We start from the raw sequence: 13,051 nt of genomic DNA, 5'->3' as shown, positions 1-13,051 counted from the left end.
CGTCATATCCAGGTGTAATATCCCATGTCCCACCCCTTCCTTTACATCGCAGTAGCAGCTGCTACATCAGGGGGTGGAGGAAAGTTTCCCATCTGCCCCAGGCTTGCCGACTCTGTTCTAAATTTAGCATCAATGCTGAACTCCATTCACCGTCAACAAAACAAGCCCCGCCCCAAAGATATTTTTAGACATTCAATGCCATATTGTTTCTGAGACTGAAAGGAAAAACCCCACAATGGGACAGGAAGCCTTTGTGTCCCTTGTGAGTTTGAGTTTCTGTGCTGACTCGTAAGTGTGGTGAGATAGTGAAGTTTCGGTCAGCGCCTGATGGCATTGGCTAGGCCCACTTCCTGGAATCTGTCACGCGCTGTTGTGCGTTAGAGTGATACGCACTATGGGTGTCACATTCGTCCCCTTGGGCGAGTCCTTTACATTCACTCCCCAGAAGGCCTTTGTTACTGTGGGACTCTGGTCTCAAAGGCACGTCATCAATGGCCTGGAGACCGTGGCCTTGAAATGAAGGAGCCGCCCGCTGGTGGCCCTGGCGTTGAGAGGACAAGATGCGTAACCCGACCATCCCTTTCATGGGAATTCATGACGTGATAAACCTGTCAGGTGGTGGGGGGTGACAAGGGCTCTGGGCTATAAAAGGGGGTGTGTTCCTTCTCTGTGGACAAGCAGTGCATCTTTCCTCTCTCCCGCCTTGGATCTGAAGAGCTGAGACAACGCCGCCATGCTGAAGGCTCTGATTTTCTCAATGTTGGTTGTCCTGGCTCTTGGTGGCCCAGCGAAGGCTCCCAACCATGGATCCAGTGAAGGTGAGTCATTGAGTGACTGAATGAGTTGGACAATTCAGTTTTCTAGACATGCCAACGGTGAGCTTGTGGTGCACGGCATGACAAAGGCCCTTATGGGGTCCTTGAACTGCTTGCTTTTGAGGGACCCGTGGTGAACATGCAATAGCACACGCCAGTGGACAAGATGAGGGGTGTGGCTACTGAGTGATTCCACTAGACTAGGTCATGACAATGCACGCCTCACCCACACCAGTGCCCGCCTTCCTTCAATCACAGAGGGGTCAATGGATTTCACCAGGAACATGGCAGATGTGCTGATGGTTCACTCTAGCATGAGACAGAGTTGACTATCCCTCTCTCGCATAAGACAGAGGTGACTCTCCCTCTCTAGCATGAGACAGAGGTGACTATCCCTCTCTGACATGAGACAGAGGTGACTAACCCTCTCTGGCATGAGATAGAGGTGACTATCCCTCTCTGGCATGAGACAAAGGGGACTATCCCTCTCTGGCATGAGACAGAGGTGACTATCCCTCTCTGCCATGAGATAGAGGTGACTCTCCCTCTCTAGCATGAGATAGAGGTGACTATCCCTCTCTGGCATGAGGCAGAGGTGACAATCCCTCTCTAGCATGAGATAGAGGTGACTATCCCTCTCTGGCATAAGACAGAGGTGGCTATCCCTCTCTGGCATGAGACAGAGGGGACTGTCCCTCTCTGGCATGAGATAGAGGTGACTGTCCCTCTCTGGCATGAGATAGAGGTGACTATCCCTCTGTGGCATGAGACAGAGGCGACTATCCCTCTCTGGCATGAAACAGAGGTGACTATCCCTCTTTGGCATGAGACAGAGGCGACTATCCCTCTCTGGCATGAGATAGAGGTGACTATCCCTCTCTGGCATGAGACAGAGGTGACTATCCCTCTTTGGCATGAGACAGAGGCGACTATCCCTCTCTGGCATGAGATAGAGGTGACTACCCCTCTCTGGCATGAGATAGAGGTGACTATCCCTCTCTGGCATGAGACTGAGGTGACTGTCCCTCTCTGGCATGAGACTGAGGTGACTATCCCTCTCTGGCATGAGATAGAGGTGACTATCCCTCTCTAGCATGAGACAGAGGTGACTATCCCTCTTTGGCGTGAGACAGAGGCGACTATCCCTCTGTGACATGAGATAGAGGTGACTATCCCTCTCTGGCATGAGACAGGGGTGACTATCCCTCTCTGGCATGAGACAGAGGTGACTCTCCTCTCTGGCATGAGACAGAGGTGACTATCCCTCTTTGGCATGAGACAGAGGCGACTATCCCTCTCTGGCATGAGATAGAGGTGACTATCCCTCTCTGGCATGAGACAGAGGTGACTATCCCTCTCTGACATGAGACAGAGGTGACTAACCCTCTCTGGCATGAGATAGAGGTGACTATCCCTCTCTGGCATGAGACAAAGGGGACTATCCCTCTCTGGCATGAGACAGAGGTGACTATCCCTCTCTGCCATGAGATAGAGGTGACTCTCCCTCTCTAGCATGAGATAGAGGTGACTATCCCTCTCTGGCATGAGGCAGAGGTGACAATCCCTCTCTAGCATGAGATAGAGGTGACTATCCCTCTCTGGCATAAGACAGAGGTGGCTATCCCTCTCTGGCATGAGACAGAGGGGACTGTCCCTCTCTGGCATGAGATAGAGGTGACTGTCCCTCTCTGGCATGAGATAGAGGTGACTATCCCTCTGTGGCATGAGACAGAGGCGACTATCCCTCTCTGGCATGAAACAGAGGTGACTATCCCTCTTTGGCATGAGACAGAGGCGACTATCCCTCTCTGGCATGAGATAGAGGTGACTATCCCTCTCTGGCATGAGACAGAGGTGACTATCCCTCTTTGGCATGAGACAGAGGCGACTATCCCTCTCTGGCATGAGATAGAGGTGACTACCCCTCTCTGGCATGAGATAGAGGTGACTATCCCTCTCTGGCATGAGACTGAGGTGACTGTCCCTCTCTGGCATGAGACTGAGGTGACTATCCCTCTCTGGCATGAGATAGAGGTGACTATCCCTCTCTAGCATGAGACAGAGGTGACTATCCCTCTTTGGCGTGAGACAGAGGCGACTATCCCTCTGTGACATGAGATAGAGGTGACTATCCCTCTCTGGCATGAGACAGGGGTGACTATCCCTCTCTGGCATGAGACAGAGGTGACTCTCCTCTCTGGCATGAGACAGAGGTGACTATCCCTCTTTGGCATGAGACAGAGGCGACTATCCCTCTCTGGCATGAGATAGAGGTGACTATCCCTCTCTGGCATGAGATAGAGGTGACTATCCCTCTCTAGCATGAGACAGAGGTGACTATCCCTCTCTGGCATGTGACAGAGGTGACTATCCCTCTTTGGCATGAGACAGATGCGACTATCCCTCTCTGGCATGAGACAGAGGTGACTATCCCTCTCTGGCATGAGACAGGGGTGACTATCCCTCTCTGGCATGAGACAGAGGTGACTCTCCCTCTCTGGCATGAGACAGAGGTGACTATCCCTCTCTGGCATGAGATAGAGGTGACTATCCCTCTCTAGCATGAGACAGAGGTGACTATCCCTCTTTGGCGTGAGACAGAGGCGACTATCCCTCTGTGACATGAGATAGAGGTGACTATCCCTCTCTAGCATGAGACAGAGGTGACTGTCCCTCTCTGGCATGAGACAGAGGTGACTATCCCTCTTTGGCATGAGACAGATGCGACTATCCCTCTCTGGCATGAGATAGAGGTGACTATCCCTCTCTGGCATGGGACAGGGGTGACTATCCCTCTCTGGCATGAGACAGAGGTGACTATCCCTCTCTGGCATGAGACAGAGGTGACTATCCCTCTCTGGCATGAGATAGAGGTGACTATCCCTCTCTAGCATGAGACAGAGTTGACTATCCCTCTTTGGCGTGAGACAGAGGCGACTATCCCTCTGTGACATGAGATAGAGGTGACTATCCCTCTCTAGCATGAGACAGAGGTGACTATCCCTCTCTGGCATGAGACAGAGGTGACTATCCCTCTTTGGCATGAGACAGATGCGACTATCCCTCTCTGGCATGAGATAGAGGTGACTATCCCTCTCTGGCATGGGACAGGGGTGACTATCCCTCTCTGGCATGAGACAGAGGTGACTATCCCTCCCCGGCATGAGATAGAGGTGACTCTCCCTCTCTGGCATGAGATAGAGGTGACTATCCCTCTCTGGCATGAGACAGCGGTGACTCTCCCTCTCTGGCATGAGATAGATATGACTATCCCTCTCTAGCATTAGATAGAGGTGACTATCCCTCTCTGGCATGAGATAGAGGTGACTATCCCTCTCTGGCATGAGACAGAGGTGACTATCCCTCTCTGGCATGAGATAGAGGTGACTATCCCTCTCAGGCATGAGATAGAGGTGACTCTCCCTCTCTGGCATGAGACAGAGGTGACTATCCGTCTCTGGCATGAGATAGAGGTGACTATCCCTCTCTGGCATGAGACAGAGGTGACTATCCCTCTCTGGCATGAGACAGAGGTGACTATCCCTCCCCGGCATGAGATAGAGGTGACTATCCCTCTCTGGCATGAGATAGAGGTGACTATCCCTCTCTGGCGTGAGACAGAGGTGACTATCCATCTCTGGCATGAGATAGAGGTGCCCATCCCTCTCTGGCATTAGATAGAGGTGATTATCCCTCTCTGGCATGAGATAGAGGTGACTATCCCTCTCTGGAATGAGATAGAGGTGACTATCCCTCTCTGGCATGAGATAGAGGTGACTATCCCTCTCTGGCATGAAATAGAGGTGACTATCCCTCTCTGGCATGAGATAGAGGTGACTATCCCTCTCTGGCATGAGATAGAGGTGACTATCCCTCTCTGGCATGAGATAGAGGTGACTATCCCTCTCTGGAATGAGATAGAGGTGACTATCCCTCTCTGGCATGAGATAGAGGTGACTATCCCTCTCTGGCATGAGATAGAGGTGACTATCCTTCTCTGGCATGAGATAGAGGTGACTATCCCTCTCTGGCATGAGATAGAGGTGACTATCCCTCTCTGGCATGGGACAGAGGTGACTATCCCTCTCTGGCATGAGACCGAGGTGACTATCCCTCTCTGGCATGCGACAGAGGTGACTATACCTCTCTGGTATGAGATAGAGGTGACTATCCCTCTCTGGCATGAGATAGAGGTGACTATCCCTCTCTGGCATGAGATAGAGGTGACTATCCCTCTCTGGCATGAGATAGAGGTGACTATCCCTCTCTGGCATCAGATAGAGGTGACTATCCCTCTTTGGCATGAGACAGATGCGACTATCCCTCTCTGGCATGAGATAGAGGTGACTATCCCTCTATGGCATGAGATAGAGGTGACTCTCCCTCTCTAGCATGAGATAGAGGTGACTATCCCTCTCTGGCATCAGATAGAGGTGACTATCCCTCTCTGGCATGAGATAGAGGTGACTATCCCTCTCTGGTATGAGATAGAGGTGACTATCCCTCTCTGGCATGAGACAGAGGTGACTATCCCTCTCTGGCATGAGATAGAGGTGACTCTCCCTCTCTAGCATGAGATAGAGGTGACTATCCCTCTCTGGCATGAGATAGAGGTGACTATCCCTCTCTGGCATGAGATAGAGGTGACTATCCCTCTCTGGCATGAGATAGAGGTGACTATCCCTCTCTGGCATGAGACAGAGGTGACTATCCCTCTCTGGCATGAGGCATAGGTGACTATCCCTCTCTGGCATGAGATAGAGGTGACTATCCCTCTCTGGTATGAGATAGAGGTGACTATCCCTCTCTGGCATGAGACAGAGGTGACTATCCCTCTCTGGCATGAGACAGAGGTGACTATCCCTCTCTGGCATGAGATAGAGGTGACTATCCCTCTCTAGCATGAGATAGAGGTGACTATCCCTCTCTGGCATGAGATAGAGGTGACTATCCCTCTCTGTCATGCGATAGAGGTGACTGTCACTCTCTGGCATGAGATAGAGGTGACTATCCCTCTCTGGCATGAGACATAGGTGACTATCCCTCTCTAGCATGAGTTAGAGGTGACTATCCCTCTCTTGCATGAGATAGAGGTGACTCTCCCTCTCTGGCATGAGACAGAGGCGACTATCCCTCTCTGGCATGAGACAGAGGTGACTATCCCTCACTGGCATGAGATAGAGGTGACTATCCCTCTCTGGCATGAGACAGAGGCGACTGTCCCTCTCTGGCATGAGACAGAGGTGACTATCCCTCTCTGGCATGAGATAGAGGTGACTATCCCTCTCTGGCATGAGATAGAGGTGACTCTCCCTCTCTGGCATGAGATAGAGGTGACTATCCCTCTCTGGCATGAGACAGAGGTGACTATCCCTCTCTGGCATGAGTTAGAGGTGACTATCCCTCTCTAGCATGAGATAGAGGTGACTATCCCTCTCTGGCATGAGATAGAGGTGACTATCCCTCTCTGGCATGAGATAGAGGTGACTCTCCCTCTCTGGCATGAGATAGAGGCGACTATCCCTCTCTGGCATGAGACAGAGGTGACTATCCCTCTCTGGCATGAGATAGAGGTGACTATCCCTCTCTAGCATGAGATAGAGGTGACTATCCCTCTCTGGCATGAGATAGAGGTGACTATCCCTCTCTGTCATGCGATAGAGGTGACTGTCACTCTCTGGCATGAGATAGAGGTGACTATCCCTCTCTGGCATGAGACATAGGTGACTATCCCTCTCTAGCATGAGTTAGAGGTGACTATCCCTCTCTTGCATGAGATAGAGGTGACTCTCCCTCTCTGGCATGAGACAGAGGCGACTATCCCTCTCTGGCATGAGACAGAGGTGACTATCCCTCTCTGGCATGAGATAGAGGTGACTATCCCTCTCTGGCATGAGACAGAGGCGACTATCCCTCTCTGGCATGAGACAGAGGTGACTATCCCTCTCTGGCATGAGATAGAGGTGACTATCCCTCTCTGGCATGAGATAGAGGTGACTCTCCCTCTCTGGCATGAGACAGAGGTGACTATCTCTCTCTGGCATGAGATAGAGGTGACTATCCCTCTCTGGCATGAGATAGAGGTGACTCTCCCTCTCTGGCATGAGATAGAGGTGACTCTCCCTCTCTGGCATGAGACAGAGGTGACTATCTCTCTCTGGCATGAGATAGAGGTGACTATCCCTCTCTGGCATGAGATAGAGGTGACTCTCCCTCTCTGGCATGAGACAGATGTGACTATCTCTCTCTGGCATGAGATAGAGGTGACTATCCCTCTCTGGCATGAGATAGAGGTGACTCTCCCTCTCTGGCATGAGACAGAGGTGACTATCTCTCTCTGGCATGAGACAGAGGTGACTATCTCTCTCTGGCATGAGATAGAGGTGACTCTCCCTCTCTGGCATGAGATAGAGGTGACTATCCCTCTCTGGCATGAGATAGAGGTGACTGTCACTCTCTGGCATGAGATAGAGGTGACTATCCCTCTCTGGCATGAGACATAGGTGACTATCCCTCTCTGGCATGAGTTAGAGGTGACTATCCCTCTCTTGCATGAGATAGAGGTGACTCTCCCTCTCTGGCATGAGACAGAGGCGACTATCCCTCTCTGGCATGAGACAGAGGTGACTATCCCTCTCTGGCATGAGATAGAGGTGACTATCCCTCTCTGGCATGAGACAGAGGCGACTATCCCTCTCTGGCATGAGACAGAGGTGACTATCCCTCTCTGGCATGAGATAGAGGTGACTATCCCTCTCTGGCATGAGATAGAGGTGACTCTCCCTCTCTGGCATGAGACAGAGGTGACTATCTCTCTCTGGCATGAGATAGAGGTGACTATCCCTCTCTGGCATGAGATAGAGGTGACTCTCCCTCTCTGGCATGAGATAGAGGTGACTCTCCCTCTCTGGCATGAGACAGAGGTGACTATCTCTCTCTGGCATGAGATAGAGGTGACTATCCCTCTCTGGCATGAGATAGAGGTGACTCTCCCTCTCTGGCATGAGACAGAGGTGACTATCTCTCTCTGGCATGAGATAGAGGTGACTATCCCTCTCTGGCATGAGATAGAGGTGACTCTCCCTCTCTGGCATGAGATAGAGGTGACTATCTCTCTCTGGCATGAGATAGAGGTGACTATCCCTCTCTGGCATGAGATAGAGGTGACTCTCCCTCTCTGGCATGAGACAGAGGTGACTATCTCTCTCTGGCATGAGACAGAGGTGACTATCCCTCTCTGGCATGAGATAGTGGTGACTATCCCTCTCTGGCATGAGACAGAGGTGACTATCCGTCTCTGGCATGGGACAGAGGTGACTATCTCTCTCTGGCATGAGATAGAGGTGACTATCCCTCTCTGGCATGAGATAGAGGTGACTCTCCCTCTCTGGCATGAGATAGAGGTGACTCTCCCTCTCTGGCATGAGACAGAGGTGACTATCTCTCTCTGGCATGAGATAGAGGTGACTATCCCTCTCTGGCATGAGATAGAGGTGACTCTCCCTCTCTGGCATGAGATAGAGGTGACTATCTCTCTCTGGCATGAGATAGTGGTGACTATCCCTCTCTGGCATGAGATAGAGGTGACTCTCCCTCTCTGGCATGAGACAGAGGTGACTATCTCTCTCTGGCATGAGATAGAGGTGACTATCCCTCTCTGGCATGAGATAGAGGTGACTCTCCCTCTCTGGCATGAGATAGAGGTGACTCTCCCTCTCTGGCATGAGACAGAGGTGACTATCTCTCTCTGGCATGAGATAGAGGTGACTATCCCTCTCTGGCATGAGATAGAGGTGACTCTCCCTCTCTGGCATGAGACAGAGGTGACTATCTCTCTCTGGCATGAGATAGAGGTGACTATCCCTCTCTGGCATGAGATAGAGGTGACTCTCCCTCTCTGGCATGAGATAGAGGTGACTATCTCTCTCTGGCATGAGATAGAGGTGACTATCCCTCTCTGGCATGAGATAGAGGTGACTCTCCCTCTCTGGCATGAGACAGAGGTGACTATCTCTCTCTGGCATGAGACAGAGGTGACTATCTCTCTCTGGCATGAGATAGAGGTGACTCTCCCTCTCTGGCATGAGATAGAGGTGACTATCCTTCTCTGCCATGAGATAGAGGTGACTATCCCTCTCTGGCATAAGACAGGGGTGACTGTCCCTCACCAAGCCCTGAGGTCGAACCGTGCCAGCTTACAGTGTTTAAGGGGGCAGTGCCACGGGCCGTCACAGATGTTAAAGACTATTTTGATTCTTAGCGGGCAATAACAATATCAATATTCCTGTGAAATTGAGGATTGCAATAATTTTGGCGCCCTCGTAGAACGTTTTGCAGCAGTGAAATGCAGGCGAATCAAGGAGGTGAGTGATGCAGGCGCTCGCCTTAACCACACCCTCCTCTGGGCCAATGATCTTTAAACTTTTTAATGCCGCACACCCCCGCAGTGAAAAAGAAAAATCGCTGAGGCCCCCCTCAAAATTTCTCACAATTATTCTATTAAATTGACATTGTTTTACAATTGCAATCAAATATTTGATTGCCAAACATACTATTCTGTTCTGGCAGACCTTACTACTGTGTAAATGTATCCACAGTGTTATTATTAGAAAGGGGGGGTTGGGGTTTTGAAGGGTATTTGGAATCCCTCCTCTTTAGACACATTTTACCAGCCATGGTATAATTGACAAAAGATGTAAGTGATGGCCATTACAGAGTGGCTTACTGACACTCTTTTCTGCTGAAAGCAAAGCACTGCTAAAAGCATAATGGTTTTTTTGGCCAGAGCCTGGTGCCCCCATGGATCACTAGAGACCCCCCTAGGAGGGTCCGCCCCCCAGTTTTAGGACCCCTGCTCCAGGCTAAGTGTGTGCTCGTAGCGAGGGAGCAAGCACCATCTTCTTCCTTCTTCTCTACCTCTTCTCGCATAAGGCATGTTCATTGCGGGGCTTTTAGCGCTTTTTTGTTTTTGCCCGGTCATTATGGGATAAAACCCCCAGCATGTAAAGCGCTATTGGCTAAAACACACACATTAGCTGAATGTGTTATACGTGATAAGGAGTGATTTGTCAGCTATGTTTTACATTTTTTAAATTCATCTAGGGCCAGATGTACGACCATTGTGATTTGCGAGTCGCAAATTGCGACAAATTGTGGGTCGCAACTTGCGAGTCGCAAATCATAATGTACAACAGTGTCTCAGACACTGTTTGCGATTCCCAATGGGGTCGCAACTTGCATGCCTGATGAATATTAATGAGGCCGTCGCAATTTGCAAACCCATTGGGAATGGCTGCCCCTCCTAGGGATGGTGGCCTGCTGGGCTCAACAGACCACCATATCTTGGACTGCTTTTAAATAAAGCAGTTTTTTAAAAAATTCAGCCTGTTTTTCTTAACGGAAAACGGGATGCATTTAATAAAACCATGGAACTTTGAAGTTTCAATTTTTTAAGGGCAGGCAGTGGTCCATCGGGACCACTGCCTGCCCACAAAAAATGATTTTGAATGCATTCCCAAAGGAGAAGGGGTCTGTTGGCGAGTGCCTTACCACCCTCTTGAAGTGGGTGGTAAAGAGTGACTGGTTTGCGACCGCTATTGCGGTTGCAAAAAAGTCTTACATAGTGGTCAGACTCGCTATTAGGAAAGAACGCCCTTGTAACGCCCCATCCTAATAGCGAGTCGCTAATCCTATTTAGCGAGTCGCAAGACATTTGCGACTCGCTAAATAAGGTTAGCACATGGCCCATTTGTTTTTTGCATGCGCAAACGCGTCGCAAACCCGTTTGCAGATGCAAAAAAGTGTTGTACATGTGGCCCCTAGTCTTTTCAAAAAGTTGCATTTTTCACAAGTAAAACCAAAACTAAACTCTGCTCAAATATTTTGTGAGGTTTCACTCTTTCATTCTAATCTTGAATTAAAACAAGCATTGCTAGTGGGAATTATTTTGTCCTTTGTGTAGTAGAAATTTCGATAATGAGCTTCAGATCTCAACGAAGGTACAACATGGGTCGCGACAGCACAACCTTCCTAACACAAAGAATAAGCACAAATAGGTCCCAGAAGCTGGAGAGACATTACAGGGTCCTCTCATACATACAGAACCGGTACAACACACGTAACTAACACAGTAAAGGAGTGACAAGGGAAAGGGCTATTCTACACTCTCTTAAAAGGAATAAACAAACAATAACTACACATTTCCTAGAAGAAACATCCAAAACTCTAATGGTATTAATACATACTGATGGACTCATATGAGTTGATGAACTCTCACTGTGTTAGTGCTGCAAGCTACAATAGTGCGTTTCACACCTACCGCTGGGAAGCATCCGAGAGGATATTGTTCATTGGGTATACGTTCCCCGTTTATGGGTTTCCCTGTTTAGGGTCTGGTTATGCCCCTTATGCCTCTATCTATGTTCTCCCTTTGTTAAATTGTCACACCTATATTACAATTGTGTGCGTAGGAGCTAAACACGTTTCTTGCTGGTGTTTCCCTGCCATAAGAAAACAAACGTGTTTTGGCCCTATAATTTTGCTTCTTTGGGGTCAGGCGCCTTCTTCAGGATTATTGGTGACAGTGTCTCACATCAAATATTGTGAAACAGCCCCTTGTTCACTGGCCATGTTATTAAGTAAAGTCAATATATCATTTGTTTTGTGATGGGACAGCAGCATTGGAAAGGCCCCTTCTTCTTAGAACAGGGTGGAAGGGCAGTCTTCCATTCACTGCACAACAGATGCACAGGGCAGACGAGTCCAAGCTTCCCTCTCTTATAGAGGCAGTAAGGGCAGTCTTCCATTCACTGCACAACAGATGCACAGGGCAGACGAGTCCAAGCTTCCCTCTCTTATAGAAGGCAGGAAGGGCAGTCTTCCATTCACTGCACAACAGATGCACAGGGCAGACGAGTCCAAGCTTCCATCACTCATTGAATATGCACAGTTAAGGCATAAGTGACATGTAGGTTACAGACAGATCTCTGGTGCGGTTGCCTGAGTCACTGAGTGGAATGTACAAGTGGATGATATTCAAGCCCTGACTTCATTCGTAGGCAGGAGATATTTCACGTCAGCCTCCTGAAAGTCCTGCTGCTGCCACTCTCAGACCTGTGGTTTGTGTTGACTCTCTGGCTTCTTGCATACTGAGGAGTAGACGTAACCTGGCAGGCCGTTGTGATGTGAAGCAGCCCAGCCGCAGCTCAGGTAACTCTGCTCTAGGCAGGCACACAGGTGCCAATCACTTAGAAAAGGGTTTGAACGCGCACATATCAGGCACTGTGCAATCCCAGGCTTGGTGAATGCACACACACCAGGCACCGTGCAATCCCAGGCTCGGTGAATGCACACACACCAGGCACTGTGCAATCCCAGGCTCGGTGAATGCACACACACCAGGCACCGTGCAATCCCAGGCTTGGTGAATTCTCACACACCAGGCACCGTGCAATCCCAGGCTCGGTGAATGCAAACACACCAGGCACTGTCAATACCAGCTCGGTGAATGCACACACACCAGGCACCGTGCAATCCCAGGCTCGGTGAATCAATCAATCAATCAAGGCATTTATAGAGCGCACTACTCACCCAGAGGGTCTCAAGGCGCTGGGGGGGGGGGAGGGGGTGCCGCTACTGCTCGAACAGCCAAGTCTTGAGCTTCTTCCTGAAGGAGAGGTGGTCTTGGGTCAGGCGGAGGTCGGTAGGGAGGGTGTTCCAGGTCTTGGCGGCCAGGTAGGAGAAGGACCTTCCTCCTGTTGTCGCTCTTCGGATGCGGGGGACGGCGGCGATGGCGTGGTTGGTCGATCGGAGGTGGCGTTTGGGAGCGTAGAAGTTGAGGCGGTTGTTGAGGTAGCTCGGGCCTTGGTCGTGTAGGGCTTTGTGTGCGTGGGTGAGGAGACGGAAGGTGATTCTCTTGTTGACGGGGAGCCAGTGCAGGTCTCTCAGATGTCCGGAGATGTGGCTGCGTCGGGGGATGTCGAGGATGAGTCTGGCTGAGGCGTTCTGGATCCGTTGGAGTCTCTTCTGGAGCTTGGCGGTGGTTCCGGCGTAGAGGGCGTTGCCGTAGTCTAGTCGGCTGGTGACGAGGGCCTGGGTGACCGTCTTCCTGGTCTCGGTGGGGATCCACCGGAAGATCTTCCGTAGCATGCGCAGGATGTTGAAACAGGATGCGGAGACGGCGTTGACTTGTCTGGTCATGGAGAGGGAGGAGTCAAGGATGAAGCCCAGGCACCGTG

The 13,051-nt window shown here is 50.5% G+C and overlaps 1 protein-coding gene across 1 annotated transcript in view; it reads left to right on the top strand.

Moving 5' to 3' along the window:
* Positions 1-559: 559 nt before the first annotated feature.
* LOC144770896 (uncharacterized) overlaps positions 560-13,051 on the top strand; it is a 46,530-nt gene continuing 34,038 nt past the window's right edge. Inside the window, exon 1 of the mRNA XM_078655688.1 lies at positions 560-818. Within this exon, the coding sequence (XP_078511814.1) occupies positions 734-818 (85 nt within the window). The 5' untranslated portion in view covers positions 560-733. The remainder of the gene's footprint in view (positions 819-13,051) is intronic.

This window comes from Lissotriton helveticus, chromosome 7, assembly GCF_964261635.1.
Source record: "Lissotriton helveticus chromosome 7, aLisHel1.1, whole genome shotgun sequence".
In the NCBI taxonomy this organism is placed as follows: Eukaryota; Metazoa; Chordata; class Amphibia; order Caudata; family Salamandridae; genus Lissotriton; species Lissotriton helveticus.
This window is presented reverse-complemented; position numbering and strand designations above follow the sequence as displayed.